Below are 17,369 nucleotides of genomic sequence, written 5' to 3'. Positions count from 1 at the left end.
AGAAAAAAAATCTTAGCATTGGAAAGCTCAAGCTGCTAATAATTGCATATTGTTTATGTAACGTGAAGCTCAGCTAATACAAGTTAAGTTAGCCACTGGCAGAATTTCATTCCCCAATATCTCCAGCACAGCAACAGGGCAGCACTGAAATGTAGGAGAATGGGAGGCATGGTCACGTGACGTGATGTACACACATAAAAAAGCACATAAATGGGTCTGGAGAGACTGATGGGATTTTAAAAAGCTTTTAGAGGGCATTAGCCTTGGGCTCTTTCCCACTGCACCTCAATGCCAATCTCAGAGCAGGAGGAAAGATGGAAGCAGTAAGGGGAGGAAAAAAAATACACACCCACTGCAGCTTCACAGCTCAAGCTAAACCCTTTCAATTATAGCCCTGAAGTAGAAGCATGGGGTGCCAAGAAAAAGCTCTCATCCATCCTTCTCCAGGAGAGGGAGACTCCACTACCTTAACTGAAATACCCTTTTGAAGCACTCTCTGCATGAAGCTGCCTGGATGAGCAAGTTCAAGTCTTCTATCACTCCAAACGTAACCAACATGAACACAGCAGATCAAAAAAGGGGATCGCAAAGTCTCACCTGTGTCCTGAGGGCCTATGGACTCTGTTATCTCAGTTCCATCCATGCTGTCCTCCTCATCCACAACAACCTTCCCTCTGGTGCGACCCCTAGGGTGAGGAAGAGACACAAACAAATAAATACAGACAGTGAAAAAGAATAAGATAAGAAAAAGTGCCCGGGTTTGTGGGGGGCGGGGTGGTCATGAATTAGTTAAATATAGTCACAGCTGTCACTGATTTTTAATGGAGGCACTCAAGCCGCTGGGCAAGGCAAAAGGGTGGTAGTGTGTGTGTGGTGGGGGGACAGACTGGTAGTATGTGGAGTTTAAAGATGGAGGAAGGCCAATCTGGATAGCTCTTAAGATTTAGGTTGGGAATTAAATAGAGGCACTAATGCCATTAACATCATCCACAAATACATAAATGAAAATATCTATGTAGCATGGCAGTGTTATAACGAATCGAAATTAGACATTTACTGATGCTCATAAACTGAAACCGAGAGGTGTGTTCAACATGGAACCAATACATTCATCATTTACAGTCCCCTGAGGGATGACGACTCATTACAGACCAACTGAACATGCTCTAGTTGAATTTCAAATCAGCATACAGACATTACTTATTATATGATAATAGCTCTGTAATTTAAGACACCAAACAAATACGTAATCATGAATGTGCAAGAGTCATATTTAGAATCTTGAACGGACATATCCTCCTTGGGGCTTTATGAGTAATCACTAGGGGTTGTGATGTATAGCACATCCCAATAAAAGGGATAATGTTCATTTAGCTTGATGATGCAGAGAATGCACAACAAAGACAATTCATTTTATATCTTTGTGTTTGTGGGTTTTAGTCTTTGTTGTTATTATTCCTAAATTGAAAGTACTAAACAAACAATTACATGTGCAACTGCAACTGTAAAGTAAAAAACCCAACCACATTTGAGTCTGTCAGCTAATACAAAAATAAATAAATGAAAACAGCTAAAACCTCTCATTGTAATATGTATCTGTATGTATATGTATATCAACAGCTACTCTGTTGACAACGAGCTATTGGGGCTATTTTTGTGTAGAGGAAAGCATGTTGAACCTCTAAAAGCAAAGCTTGTTTTTTCTCCACTTGAGTCACACCGAGTCAAAAACGTCACTGGTATGGTCCGTACTTATATTAGTAAGAACGTGACTCTATGTTTGCAGAAGAGCAGGTTTATGAAAAGGTCTATGCAAATCAATTTTTCATTAGCAACCTGCAAAACCATCATATTCAACACATTTTTGAGAGGCCCATATAACCCGTGTCTAGACAAAAGTGTTTCAACCGCATCTCACGAATGCAACTTCGAGTGTTTATTTACTGCTTCAAGCCTACTTCTTCCAGCAATAGGCATGTAGAAGTAACGGTGATTCCCACTAAAAAAGGAACTGAATATTTTTTTATCTACACTTAGCAACCTAGGTAGAGAAGAGTCTTGCCCTGCAGCTTAGAGGCAAGACTTAGAAATATCTTGGGTACTGAGGAGCTGCAGTGTTTATGAGCAAACTGCAACCTATCCTGTACATTCACTGCCATGAGACAACTTCACTGGCTTCACTGCTCCGATCGCCAACACCTGCTCTGAGTGCAGCCACCAGCACTTTTCTTGCTCATCACACATTCACTAAGCATACAATCATATGCATCAGATGGAAAAATAGCTGAGGAACACTCACACATACGAAAGGTAAACTGATCACTACACAAAAACTTCTGCGGCTCAACACTCGCGGACATGTCGTTTCAGTGTCACGTGAATATTGTCGTCACATGAGCACAATACCGCTGATGTGACTTTTGCAGTCCAGAAAACGGGCAAGATAATAAACTAGAAATCATAGCTGTGCCACAATTTTGTGTCTGAAAACAATCAATTTCTTACAGTACAAGAAAAAATGTACAAAGCCAAGAAAATACTTAAAAAGCATTAAGGCTCTGCAACTGAGTTAGTATCTAAACATTTACAATGATACCAAGTCCTATTTATATTTGAACACTTGTTTGATAAACCTGGAACAATACTGACTTTTGGCATTCTGTTTCTCTAAGTTTTGCCCATCTGCGCTCAGTTAAGACACGACAACTCATTCCTGACACATAGTGTAGCAAGCATTGACTGTATACAAAGATGGACGACAGCTCCCCAAAGGGGAAGCCAAAACATCTCAATCACCTCCTGGTGGCTGTCTGCAGCGTAGGTCGTTTTAGGTAGTTCTTATCTAGTTCAAGTATCAATTATGTTCAAAGTGTTCATTTTTTCTGATTAATTTTGCTTTTAATTAGTTATTTGATGGTATGGAAAGGGGGTGTTAAATCACAATTTATCATGATTGGCTGCTCGTGCGTGTTCCTAACTGATTTGGCCGGACTGATTTGGAATCAGTGCCACAAATAGCAGCTCCTGTACCTGGGATATTTTGGCTTCAGTTTTGTACAGTGGAAGAAGTGGAGATGCGTCGTCCAATGTCATATACAGTCTATGATAGCAAGCAAGTGAACCATGCCACAGTATGAGGAAACAAACTACTGCTAGTTAGGTGAGAAATGCACTCAACCACTCAAGCAAATGCACTCAAGCTACATATTGACACTCCTCTCCAGAGAACACAATGCAAAATATTATGTAAAGGCTATTCAGATGTCAGATTACTGTACAATAGTAAATTGGAGTGCATCATGTATATACTTCGTATGTAGACAAAAAATGTTAGATCAAAACTGTGTATTGGCAAAAATTCATTATTAAAGGCCTTGGATTGAGATCCAAGGCAAAAAACTTGATCGGGATATCCCTTCTCAAGTGTCTACCTCCTGTTGAGTGACCTAAAAATATCTCATTACTGCTCCTTTTCAAGATTTTCTCTCTGGAGTGCCATGTTAAACATAAGCTTAGCCTTTTCTCCGCATCCCTCGTCATCTCTCTTTAAAGACGTCATCACAATTTTAAAAGAAAAAAAAAAAAATCAGCCATTATAAAGAAAGCGAAGCCCTTCCCTTATCTTACTGAATGTGCCCTGTCAGCATCATCAAACTACCATATGCATGTGTGCTAACTCATACAGATGTGTGCGCACACACACACACACACACACACACACACACACACACACACACACCCCAGCACATGCTCGTTTACATACAGTATGGAGAGATCTGTCAGTGTCAGCATCCTCCAATGGGAGCTCTGTTAAACTAATCTTGGAAGCGCCATGTGGAGGGGATAATTGTCATGGATACAAATTAAATAGCAACATCAATTGTTAGCATGCTAAGTGGGGAGAGCAAACACAGCCCAAATGAGAACAGCCTGTCTCAGGGGTACTCAGGAGGATACAGGGGGTTGGAAGTGAGGGAGGAGATGCAGGGTTGGAGGGGGCGGTGGGGTAATTTTCGGTGCCACTGGAGAGAAAAATCACAAATGGCTGAATGCCAAATCAACCCCTCCCTCTAAATGACTTCCATGTCAAGATAAGGAACAACCCTAAAACCAAAGAATGACAGAAGAGGCCTCTAGCAAACCTTGCCTGAAACATAATTACCTGTAAGCTTGAGTCAAATAGAAATATCTTAATAAGGTGGAACTAAACTCTAACAGAGAGCTCTTTTCATGTTATTGTGATGGTGCAAACAGTAATTGCTGAGCCAAAGATGGCAGAGCTTTCCCTTAAGGGCCGCCTGCCGACCACTGCTGCCAACCACAGTCAACTCCTTTATTATATAAATTTTAGATTTCACTAAAACAGTTTTGATTAACAAGTTGTGATTCGCTACATTTTACAATCATTAGCCTCCACTTCAATGCAAAGCAAACATGATGATAGAGAAATGTGCACATCTATCTGCATTACTCCCACCCCCACAAATATGAATGTATGTGCATGCTAAGCTGAGGCTGTGTCCAACAGAACAGAACGCTGAAGTCATCTTCAGCATTTGACAAATATTAACAAAATAATTGATGACAAAACAAATTAAGAATTGCACTAATTGCACAGACAGGAGAAATCCTCATCACATGGGCTGCTGTAGAAAAATAGGTGGCAGCAACTTGACAACTGCACAGTAAGCATCAAAAAGCCCACTGATGGCGGTGCATTTTCTACATACACCACACAACTGTTTATGGTCTTACAGAATAAATGAAGGAATTAATTGTTTGTTTGTGATGTTTCAAGCACCACGGAGCATCCTGGCAGTGCACTTTTTGAACTGGGTAAGGACTTTGATGACAGTGAAGATGAAGATGAGGAAGTTGAGCTTTTTCAGTAGATTCACATAATTTGTGTCAAGTAATTCACATTTTGTTATTTCAGAGTTACTTTGTCATAGGTTTATTTTAGAAATAATCAAATTAAAAACCAATCCACAGGCTAGACAAGACATCAGATTAAAACACGTTTCCCTTTAGAATCACCTTATTCTCATTGAGCAAGTCTGTATCAAAACAATTCATTAACCATCATTGCAGCATGCCTTGCTAAACCTCAGAGTGGCGGTACCAAGAAATAAATGAAAAGTAATAAATAAGGTCTGATTATTCTTAATTACAAAAGTTCAGTTGTAAAATCAGTCAGGAATAGGTGTTGTTTTAAACATTAATACGTATTTACAGACTGTGTGGGTTAAAATGCAGAGGAAGCCTAATTCTCCTTTAATAATTAACCAACTTCATTAAAATAATTAAGATTAGCGTATATGATGGAGTTATGGCATTACAATGTGCCAGACCCAATTGGGGCTTTTACAGTGAAAACTGAAGTTACTTTTTTACTGGCTACTTTCCCCCCACTGCCTAGCTACTGCATACCCTTGTGGAAAGCCCTCAGATGGACTGTCTTGCTGTTTTGGATCACACTGAGACATGTGTGTGACAGAGTCTGATTTTATATCACTCTCAATTATAATAATAAATGACTGAATGTGATATTAGAAATATAACCCAAGAAAAAACAACTGCAACAACTTAATGTGCGTAGCATCTGCACTAACAAACCAAAGAACCAAAAATGACAACTAATAAATAAGCAGTTAGATTACATTAAATATCTGATGTGATTTATTAGTTTGTATACCTTAAGCATAGGTCCAAATTTTCCCATACAGCTATTCATTTGAAGGTCTTTGATCAGTGCACAACTGAGCACTGAACAGATAGCAGTAAAAATGAATATCAGAATGTAAGTTAACATTTTCCGAACTACACTTGACCTGATCAGCACGACACAAGAGGGCAGAGTAATGTAAACCTGCAGACAGCCATGCACCAGGACCCAGCTTAATGAGTTTACAGCACCAGCAGCAGAGCAACAAACCATTCCCATCTTTCAGCCATATATCTCGCTCCAGTTTGTAGTACCACACCGCCTGTCTCACAGGCTTCCTTGACATGTTCACAACAAGCACTTTGACTGTCTATAGCTACTGACATTTAAGTCGATTTTGATTCCAGAGGGCAAATCAGAAGCAGAAATTAGCTCCATGTCACGTTTTCATCTATGACCACAACCTGCTATATGCACACCAGTATTTGGTGGTGGTGGTGGTGACGTCTTCACACACGCTGCTACACAACATTCAACTCTAATTATATATAACTACACTTAAGGCATCAAATTTCAGCACTGGGACAGCCAGTTATTTCACTGACAAACGCTCAAGACTAACATTCAACCCCATACCCTGCACCCCCCCCACGGCGCGTGCGCACACACGCACACACACACACACACACACACACACACACACACACACACACACAGTCCCACCACAGGGAGAGAGACAGAGAGAGAGGGGGAGAGAGAGAGGGGGAGAGAGAGAGAGAGAGAGAGAGAGAGAGAGAGAGAGAGAGAGAGAGAGAGAGAGAGAGAAAAAAAAAAGAAAAGGTGAAAATAATGCTGTGGTAAGTAGTCCCAGCCAGCGGAGCGCTGCCTGGAAAACCCGACAAGGATCATGCCATTCAGAAATGGATTCACAAGCAGATGGAGAGTGGGCATATCTGGTAAATTCCAGCAAGCAGAACTACAAGAGCATTTTCTGACACATCCTCCTTTGTCACAAGCAAACTAGCTTTTAACACTTAATACTGGTTATATTAATATTTATACACAGCTCTTATTTCCATTAGAAGAGGAAACCAGTTGGTCTGAACACAGGACTGTTCTATGAGGATAATTCCCAGCTCTGTGAAGTTGTTGCACTCTTAAGTGCATGTGACTGAGCACAGTCCGTCATTCATCATGTTATCACAGTTTGCACAGTTCGATATCTAAACAGCTAACAGGTAGTTTTAAGCCAGGAGGACCATCCACCCATTAGCCTATTGTTTTTGTGAGCAATAGTGAGATTAGAAATTAGGGTGTAGTGAATTGGTTGATAGGTGGAACAACCTGAGATCCATCAACAAAGATGATCTTTGTTGAGAGTTGACGTACAAGGATGCTCTACGGAATATGAACTCACTGTAGAGGTTTATGGAGGCACAGCGGATCTAATCCAGTGAAATTTAGGTTGGGATATAATTGCGATGACTACTGAACAAAATAACTGGAGATCATTTTAGCCATTTTCTGCAGCCTCACAAAAGCCTATTTTTACATAAAAAACTACAGTCTTCATTCTGACCATGACACCACTGACACTGCAACAACATTCATTCTAGAAGAGCAGAACAAGAACACACTTCTGCCGATGGTTTGGCCTTGACCAGTTCATCAGCATGAGGCAATTCAAGTCTGTTCCAGGTCATCCTTCCACTGTGGCATTAACGCATCGTCTGGATGCTTGCAGATTAAACGATCCATTGGGAGCAGGGTATTAAGATTGATTGAGAGGACAGACTAAGGAGAAGAGACTTAAGAACCTTGCAGGCATTGTATTACAGAGCAGCTCTAAGCTGTGCTATATGTTGCGCTATGGAAGTCATAAAGAAGCCACACGCCTTGTACAATACCTCACAAGACATTTCTGTGCTGGTGTTGCCTAAAATCAAGCTACTTTGGAACTTAAAAAGCCCTATATGACAAGGACTTCTAATCAACCAAACAAGACAATCTGCTACCAGTTAAATAGTCCAAACATGAAAAGTTCTGAACAACCAACTGCAACACCCAAAGCACCAACAAATATTTTCTAGGTTCTAGGTGACACTAACTCTCAGAAATTAAGACGGCCAGCTGAAGTGACGGGAGGCTTTGATAGGAGATTCTTGATATCTTCCACTGCAACGTCGAGACATTTTTGAAAGATACCACTTGACTTGAACTTCTCGTTCAAAATACGGGTTGGGTTGACATTTTCTTGTGTGAAATTTTAACTGTCCCATATTATCCATATTTCATGATATGGTTTTGCATGTCTGCACTATGGTTCACTTTACTTACAGAAGATATATTTTCTTAATAATAGGACTAAGAACTGCAAATAAGCATTAACACTTGCTGAGGTGCTCTAATTTAACACTTGCAGAATGGATCAAGGCCAGAAACACCATAATGCAAAGCAGGATCACAGTTTCTTTTAAAGCAATTTTATAGTCCATTTAACCACATGGTTAGTTCAGTTTTATCAGTTAGTTAACCAGTAGCATTGTGTCAAGCAAGTATTGACACCGCGCTGATGTAGAGTGGTGGTTAAAAGACTGACTAGAACTACATTTGAAATGTCATGATATATGATTTTAATGGATAGCTGTCTCTTGTGCCAGGAACGCCGGATTTTTCAGAAGAAAAAAATGATGTCATTCTAAGAGTGTTTTGATGACTCCAGACATGAATACGCCATCTGAATGGGTCAAAACGGGTCCTGTCTACACCTATAACAAATGGACAATCTTAGATGTGGGGCAAAGTGTGGACCTGACCGCCTGGCCACAGAACCACTACTTAAAAAACAAGTCTTAAGAAAAAATTTTGTTTTAATTCTACATTATATTAGCAGCATCAACGACCTGCATCTTATTGAAGGACTAAGAAAATCCCTTGTGGCATAAAAATACAATAAGATTTCTTGGTAAAAACCTACTTCTTCCTGTTCTTAGACGTAGATGAGGGTGGCGCCTGGGGTAGGATGGCAGCAGCATCCTTTCGCGGCCTACCACGTGGTCGCTTGTCTGCGTGGGCAGGACTTCCTGTGGACGTGGCCCCTACACTGCTGGAGGGCGGTGAGGGTCCCTGGTCAGAGGGTTCCACAGTCTTATCCTCTGATGACATTCTTTAAGAGATGGCAAGAAAGATGAGATAATGATAGGTGTTATATAGTAAACTTAGAAAAATTAACTCAACTTTCACCTTAATTGTTTTCAGATTGTTTACAGGTAAGAGGCATGGAGTCATGTCATGACAAAATTCAAACCCTTAATGCTGAAAGAAAATGGCTTGCAGCTTAGTTGACCAATACATCCAGATGTCCACGTTTTTAAGCATTTTCGATTTAGCTGTTTCTGAGATTAAGACAAAATGGAGTGCCTACACAATGAGTTAAGGTTTCCTATCTCACTTACATTCATAACACTGCAAAATGACGTGGAGAGTCCAACTTCTGTGTGATGATGTTCACTAGCAATCAGTTCTGATATAAACTCATGACACTGCATCCTTTTCTTAGTTTTGTTTGATCGCGCGTCACCAACCTAAAGCCTGGGCATCCTCTTCGCAGTGAAAGACACCTAGTTCTGATAATATTTATTAGGATGAAGCATCTTGGATGCTGTTTGGATGCCTAGGCTGCATTACCTTTCGTCCACCCCATGATCCCTGCATTTCTTGCAGAAGCACCCTCAGCAGCTAAATGTGAACAGAGTGGAGCGGCAGCAATTTCCACTTCTTAGTCATAGCATTCTGTAATCACTCCACATCTGGCGGCTCCAGGTTTTCTATTTGCTGCAACCCACCCACTGAAAGAAAACCCACTACAAACCGCTCAATGGTAAATATGGTGAATGCTGCCCTTTAGTTGCATTTTACAATGTGAGGAGAAAATAAGGTGGAATGAGTGAACTGGAGAAACAAAGGTAAATTGCAAAGATTCGTTCAAGCTAGGACTGAATGAAAATATATATCATGCAGGGGTAAACCACTATCACCAGTGTCACCTTCTGACATGAAGTGGATTTTGCAATATTGTCATTACCGTGATAGATGTTTTAGCATTTTAAAAATATTGTGCTTTACTGTAGCTCCAATAACATGCAGGTAGAAGGTTATACAAGTACTCATAGAACTGGAGATACATGCACTAGATACTAATTTCCTCGATATAACACAAACTCCGGAAACACGAAGAAGTGGAAGGCAGCAATACAAGCAAAGCACACCAATTTTTCCAACACAAAAGTACTCTCACTATTCGAGGAAGTGAAAACCCAGTGGATTAACTTCATGGTAATGTCCCCATAACAACTGGAAAACTCTGAGGCTATATGTGTGTGCTCCTCACTTTACCTCAGACTGCTTTGGGGGCCAATACAAAGGAGGATTCACTTCAAAACTGAACGATACCAACTCCAAACTTAAAATCTGTGCGCTTTTCAATTTTTATGTTGCTTTACCGTTCATTTTGCTGCTCAGCCTGTTGAATTTGTCATTCACACATTCTGAGGCTAATGTGGCTAGTAGCCGCTGCTGTAGACCCAGACTCTGGAGCAATGTTTGAACATTTAATATTGAGGGAGTCAAGAGAAACTGTGAATGTTAAGGTTGGATATGGGAAACTTTTTTTTCACATTGCGTTCATATGTAGTCTTGCATCGCCAGACATGACGTTATCTCCACACATCATACTGCAACACTAGCACAGCTGGTTTTGTTACATGAAAGGCCCCTCTGCTGCATGCTGCATTGGTATGTGTGGCTGTTGCTACCGTATATAAATGTACTTGATTGACATGCCCCTTGGTACACTGACTGGTGTACTCACCAGTCAGTGTACCTTCTTCTACTCACATCATATACTTTGGGTTTCCTGTCAAACCAATACGGGTTGTGATACCTAACCCTACACTGTATCTAACTCTGCGAATGAACGACATATAAGAAATTAAGCTGCATTATAGGGCAGGCTACTCCTTCCAAAACATTTAAGCCTAAACTTCATTGTCATCCCTATTTGGAGCCAACAAATATCTGATTATGAATCAGAGTATCCATTATATTTTGTAATACCTTGATATGACACCATACCTGATGGACAAAAAAAAAAAATTGTTCTACCATTTTTATCGACATATCTATGCATTTAATAGCTCCAGGTGAATTGGTCTACTGTCAGAAATGTTGCAAAATAAGTAAACAAGACTACATTTTGGCAATATTGGATTTTCAGGGTTTTGAATCAATTCGATGAAATATCTTATCTTTTATAAAGGTATTAGATTCACTGGATTAGTCTAAGATGAACATTTCCATCTGCTTACTTTATCTAGAAAAAGATTCTAAATATAATTTCCAAGAATTGAAATTAATATATCACATTCTGTATCAATATTGGGCTATTAAAAAAGTTAAAGTAGTGTGATAAAAGACAATTGCTATGATATCACCCACCCCTACCACAAACTGAGGCACGTCCACAACTCCATTTGAAATTCAGAGAAAAATTCATGATTGTCTTGTGCTGTGTTATTCCACATCAACAATATACAGAGGCAGAAGAAAAAGGCAAGGGCATTGTGGAAAATAGAATTAACTAGTGGAGTTTCTGGTAAGTTTTGAAACCACTTTAAATGACTGTATAGTTCCCATTAAGCACACTGGGGGAAAAAAGAAAATTTGAGGAATGGTTATGTTTTTGTTTTTTTATGCTCACATTGTTCTCTGTGTGGGGTGTGTTTGTGCTATGCCTTACACAAGTTATTTGTGATGAAGTGTTGTTGACAATACGAGTGAGTTCATGTTGAAAGGCACAACAAAATCACAACCCTTAGTAAAAAAAAAAAAAAAAGTCTTTCAACTACATCACTTTCTTTCTTTCCCACTATGGATTCTATTCTGTAGGAATATATCTTCAAAAGGTCACCTTGCTTTTTGAGTTTTTAGTTCTAATGTTGCAATCGCACAGTGTCGGTAGAAAGGGAAGTAGGGTTGGCCAATATGCTAAAAGTTTTCAACCGCAGTAAGCCCCATCTACAGGCCATTGTCGATATATTCACACAGATGTGCCTCCCACACCCACCCACAAGCAGCGAGTTCGGTATATGATTAGCTTTTTCTGCCTAATGAATAAACAAACTACACACACAAAATTCAAGCCTCTTTCACAGAACTGAGACTTTATAGCCTAGTTAACTCATAAAACAGTGACAGGAACAAACTAAAACTCACCATAACTATCTTTATCTATCCAAACACTGTTTGGTTGAAATTAACCCATAATTCACTGAGTCAAATGTGACTCTCTCTGCCATTGCTAGCTGTTTGGTGGGACTGGGCTTGCTGAACCATGTCTGTTTCTATACTGCAGTTCTCACTCATTCAGACCATTCAGGCAGACCATTAAATTAGCAAAATAAAATGACAAAAAAAAAAACCAAACTATATATCACTCAAAAAATAAATATAGAAATAAACAAACAACCGCTGACGGACTCAGCCAATCGGCAATAGTCAAAATATTAAATCAATCGCCCAACCCTAATCAAAACAACAGGAAAAACACCCCTGATTCTGACTTTTGACTGGTGGTTAGCCCTAGTGCTAATCTTGTAGTCACAAGGGCAGTATTTGACTCTTTTATCAGTCAAATCACATTTGGCTGTTCAATACGAAGATTTGACTTGTCGTTTCTTCCTTTTGTTTTCAGTTCAGTGCCACACTGAACTTACACATCAACCTACAGGTTCACAGGCTCATGTTTTAATGCCCTTTTTCTTCATCTGTGATGTCAAAACAACAGATTTCCACACAGACTAAAAGTGTGCATCCTGCTCACCGTTCAGTTATAAAATCCCAGCGTACCACGGAGCTTCTCTCCTGTCGGGCTGCTGGCAGCGCTGTCAGCCAAAGACTCTATCACAATGGACCACGGAAGAGGAGGTTGTACCTCCATCCGGTTCATAAGTAGTTCAGCTGACTTCATTGACACGGTTACTTTTTTGGTTTGTGTCATGTTGGCTTCTTTCAGTAACCTTGACGGCTACTGCAGTACATTTTATGACTTCTATTGAACATCACTTGACACCATTTATCAGTCAACTAGCTTAACCAAGCTCTCCCTGCTTGGGTACACATGCTGTGTGATCCCTAAAGTCTGATACATGTTGATGTAGGACCTCACACATAACTTAGATTATGCCACAGTTCGTGGCCATTTTGAGACTCGGTTGATAGAGTTTACAGTCTGCCATGCTGTTGCTCCAGCACTGCTCTTTGTACAATGGTGCAGCTAAAACATCAAAAGTCCAGAGATTCAACTGACAAAATGCAAGTCAACTCAGGGTCTTCTTGACTGACAACTCAAATAATCAAGTTTAAGCCCTACAGCCCTAATCATCACACCAGGTAAATAGCTTAAATTAACTAAATTTGTTGGGTAATGCATTTGAAGCAGTTTGTTACCAAGTGACACCAGATGCAAAGAAACCCTGTAAAGCTCCTTTAAAATGAGTTTGTATTAGTGTAAATACTGGATTTTATGTGTTGATGTAACTGCCAGTGATGGTGCATTTGCAGCCATCCTGCCGGCAGTTTGTTCATATATCTGTAGTTCTGTTCACCAAAGGGGAGATATCACAGATGTCAGAAATTCCCAATATGTCAGACTCTGAATTACAAATCTGAAGCTGATGTGAAGAGTTTTCCTCACTCGACTGCTTGTAATAACAGTTCAGATAATTTAATTTGTTATATTTCTGTATGTTATCTGTTCATGTGTTGGACGAGCTGCTTTGAAAAGTGTGTTTACCGGCACGTGTAGCTTGTGAGCATTAAGCCCATCTCAACAAGTCAGTGCAGGAAGATTTTTTCTGTGCTGCAGGTAAGTGATGCACCACATAAAGTGTTTGCTCATTACTGAGAGCTTAACCGTTGCACGACAAAGTTTACGTAATTAAAGATTCAGATTTTTTTCATTTTAGGGGCTGAGAGCACTGTCAAAACACTAATTTCGCAGCAGCACTGTGGCTGAAAACATCTAGTTTAGACAGTGATGGCTGCTGCTGCTGCTGTTGTCGTGCTGCTGTCACTACGTGCCCAATGTATACAAGGACAAAGTTAATAAGTAGTTGGTGAACATATTTGAGCATCTCGCAAGGTAATGATCAGATATTTTTCTTAGCAGCTGATGGGAAAAAAAAACAAAAGCTAAAAGTGGCAAGAGATGCTCATGCACCGGGATGCTGATGTTGGTTTGTATCTTCTGGACATGTAAGCAGGTAACTGTTTGCCAAGACACTAGTTCAATGTTTGATAAGCTCATAGTACTGTATATCATGACTGTGTCTCAGTGAGTTTATTTTCTCTCTCAACCCCTGCTGAATGTGGCTTTAGATTTAAGATAACTGATTATTACTATAAAGCCAAACACAATAATCAATGTGAAAATATCATTAAACATGAGTACGACCAAGGCGGGTTAAGATAAATATGTTCCAATAAATCATAAATAATCAGAGCCTACGAGAATAAAACTGACTGAGATCAAACATATATTTTTTACTGGTTTTATCCACATCACTCTTTGCAAAAGCAAACTTGTACCAAACAGCAAAGGTACCATGTTTTAACCCACCGGTAATACTTATTGATGGTTTCTCATCAGAAAGGTAGACACAAAAATCTGCACAGGACTCTTGCTGGCTTATTCTTATGTATCACAATGCAATTACATCAGACCACATTATGAGTAATCTTTAGGGTGAGTCATGAGAAAATCAACTTTGCTAAGATTTCAGTAAAGCAGTTTGTACACCTGGACCTGATTCGAACACTAAAAGCTTTCATTCATATCTTATTGCACTTCTGTACAGTGTAACGTCAATGTTGCAGGAATACAGTGTGCCATATTACATGAATGTGCTCTTAGCACATTATTGTCAAAAACAGTTATTAAAAAGCACTGCTATTGGTAATTAGTCATGTGCTGTGGCTTGAAAGACATTGTACAACCTGAAATTACGTACAAAAATATAAAGAGGCAATTTGTCATTACTGAACCTGTACCCAATTTGTAGTGTTAGATTTTGTGGAACTCACACCATCTTTCACTGCCGATCTGTAGTAATTCTCTCTTTCTCTTATGTCTATATTGGCCTCCACCAGCCTCCAGGCTCTGTGGACAGATGGTGGTCCAATAACACCAAACGCCACAAGAAATATTAGTCACTACAATGCTTAGATTGTCAGTACAATTATTCAGGAATCATGAATCTGAGTTTAAATCTTTGGATATGAAACAGGGGCTCACACTGTTCCCTCGACACACTTTAAGTGGTGATGTAACAAAAATTAGTTGGATAAAAACCATTTTACGACCAGAATCACAACCAGGTAAGCCTCAACTTAAAGGGGCGAGAATACGGTTGATTGTTAAGGCATCCGAGGTTTGGATCCAGTGACTACTAGGCAGTCACGACCACCACAGGCACAATTGGAGACATGCTAACTAAGGTTAGCTTTTGTTAACTCAAGCTTGGGCACAAAGCAGTTGCATACAGCTAACGATAGCTAGCCTGTTGTGTTGAACTCTGTCGCCTTTTCTTTGGCGACCGCAGACAAAAGTAACATTGACATAGTCTTAGTGTAACAAAAAACGCACAAAGAAATTAATTAATCTATCATGTTTAACTAGCAATTGTAGGTTGGATCCGGCTATAAGAGACATTAGCCAGTAAGACAACTTTGGAGGGGGTTCACATAGCAAACAGGTTACCTATGGTTGCTGTTAGTTGGCCAACTCATCGTACTAGCTTGTAACTGACGCCTACGCCAACGCACCAAAAATTAATGCTCCAGCCTTTTGTTGTCCCATAGCTAATATGAAATATAACAGCACGGGGATGATGGCAAACTTAACGAGAAACCTTAACTACGCTATCTGTTAGCCAAGTTACAACTGGGTACACGGCAACGATGATCATTTGGGCACACAAAGGCTCGGTCTATTCAATGGAACGAAACTGTTCTGGGGAACTACAATGCTACACTAAAAGTGAAAATGATAGGTTACACAATGACGTAAGCTATTATTTCTGCTTCTCGTTACGAACCAACGTTAGTTGTGTGTGGGTATAGATCGCATATATTGAGTTAAACAGTGGACATTTGCCCCTCATTTCAGATTATGTAGCACCCATGAACGGTTCTACTAAATGTTCCGTTCCGTTGAATAGTCTGAGTCATGAAAGCCAAGGCGGCGACAAACCCCCAACATCAGACTGGAGGTGGATAATGTTGGCTCAGCTTTACTTCACAAGGTGAATGGCAAACACATCTATCTCGCATGATGAACATTTTAACATCTCACTGTGGCTTACCTTCCAGTCCTATGAATAGCGAATTATCCTCTTCATGTCCAAAATACTGGGGGTTGAAACGTCGCACTTTTATCACCCAGCTAGCTAGCAAGCTAATTGAGCTAGCTAGCTTCTCTCCAATGAAGCAACACCGCAATTCTCAAAAATGCATAACGCATATCATTATATTCCAACGTTGCAATGTTATTCCCAACTTTGCCCATTTGATGGAAAGGCAGATGATGTAAATCCAACAGAAAACCGCTTCACAGGATCACGCATTTGGGGGATCACTTTCCTTTCTCCAATGACAGCTGTCGTCGCACGAGTTCGGCTTATAACGTTATAGCTAGTTGGTGTTAGCCACCCAAGTCTACGGCCAGCAATTTTACCATTAACGTATAAACAAATCCAAGCCAAAGTCCAATGCGCTGCTGAAGTCAACACTCCGTAAACCAAACTTTAAATGTGAATCCTCAGCGAATGTACAGCGACGCGCAAAGCAAACGCTGGGTGCCGACCGCTTGGTTGGCAACTGGTTCTATTTTCTTCAGCATCGACAAGCTGCTGGACCAAGCGGCCAGTTAGGAGACTCTCGCAGCCAGCCTGCCACGCAGTAACAACCGCCTCCCAAGACAGGTAAAAACAAACATTAGCTTGCCAAAAATCGCATTCCGCCTGCCACAAAGGCCGAACTGCGAAATTACTATGAAATATCACTAAATTAAGTTGAAGATGACGCTTCGGTGTACTCTGTAACGGTGGCCATATCTAATGATAAGTGGCACCGAAGCACAGCCCCTCTAGGCTCCTCAAAAAGTAGATCTAACTCCCCCTACCACAACTACGGCACACACATCTTTCCAAAACGGTGTGACCCGTCGAGAAAGGGATATTTCGCGAGTGTGGCAAATGCTTAATAACATCGACGTGAAGACACATTAAAAAAATACCACACAAACCATTTGACAATTTCTTCAAAATACTCTCTGACCCTGCGGAGGGATATGGGCATTTGGTAAATAAAATAATGGCTATGGAAGGCGCTAAAAGATGGAGAACTGGATTGGAACCGGGTTGGAGTGGAATTGTCAACCGTTTGTGTTCCAGCTCATGCTAATGTTCGCCAGCAGCAGCTGTGGTGACTGCAACAATCATCAGCTTTCTCCGGAGAGGAAGAGAGGAAACACAAAGATGCATTAACTTTAATACGTGAGTGTGGTGGTGTTGGTGGTGGTGGTGATGGTGGTGGTTCAGGGCTCGTCCAGTTAGCATCCGTTCAGCTAGACCAAACGAATCTCCAC

At 40.4% G+C, this 17,369-nt stretch overlaps 1 protein-coding gene across 7 annotated transcripts in view; it reads right to left on the bottom strand.

The window, feature by feature from the left end:
• kmt2cb (lysine (K)-specific methyltransferase 2Cb) overlaps positions 1-16,848 on the bottom strand; it is a 67,433-nt gene extending 50,585 nt beyond the window's left edge. For 6 of the 7 annotated variants that reach the window (XM_076745485.1, XM_076745486.1, XM_076745488.1 and 3 more), the window contains exons 1-3: positions 16,087-16,848; positions 8,643-8,831; positions 598-686 (exon numbers count right to left, since the gene is read on the bottom strand). In XM_076745485.1, coding sequence (XP_076601600.1) covers positions 598-686; positions 8,643-8,830 — 277 coding nt within the window. In that variant the 5' untranslated portion in view covers position 8,831; positions 16,087-16,848. The remainder of the gene's footprint in view (positions 1-597; positions 687-8,642; positions 8,832-16,086) is intronic. The other variant, XM_076745491.1, reaches the window with a different exon arrangement.
• Positions 16,849-17,369: the final 521 nt, after the last annotated feature.

This window comes from Chaetodon auriga, chromosome 12, assembly GCF_051107435.1.
Source record: "Chaetodon auriga isolate fChaAug3 chromosome 12, fChaAug3.hap1, whole genome shotgun sequence".
In the NCBI taxonomy this organism is placed as follows: domain Eukaryota; kingdom Metazoa; phylum Chordata; class Actinopteri; order Chaetodontiformes; family Chaetodontidae; genus Chaetodon; species Chaetodon auriga.
Note: the sequence above shows the minus strand (reverse complement) of the source record. Positions and strands in the feature narration are given on the sequence as shown.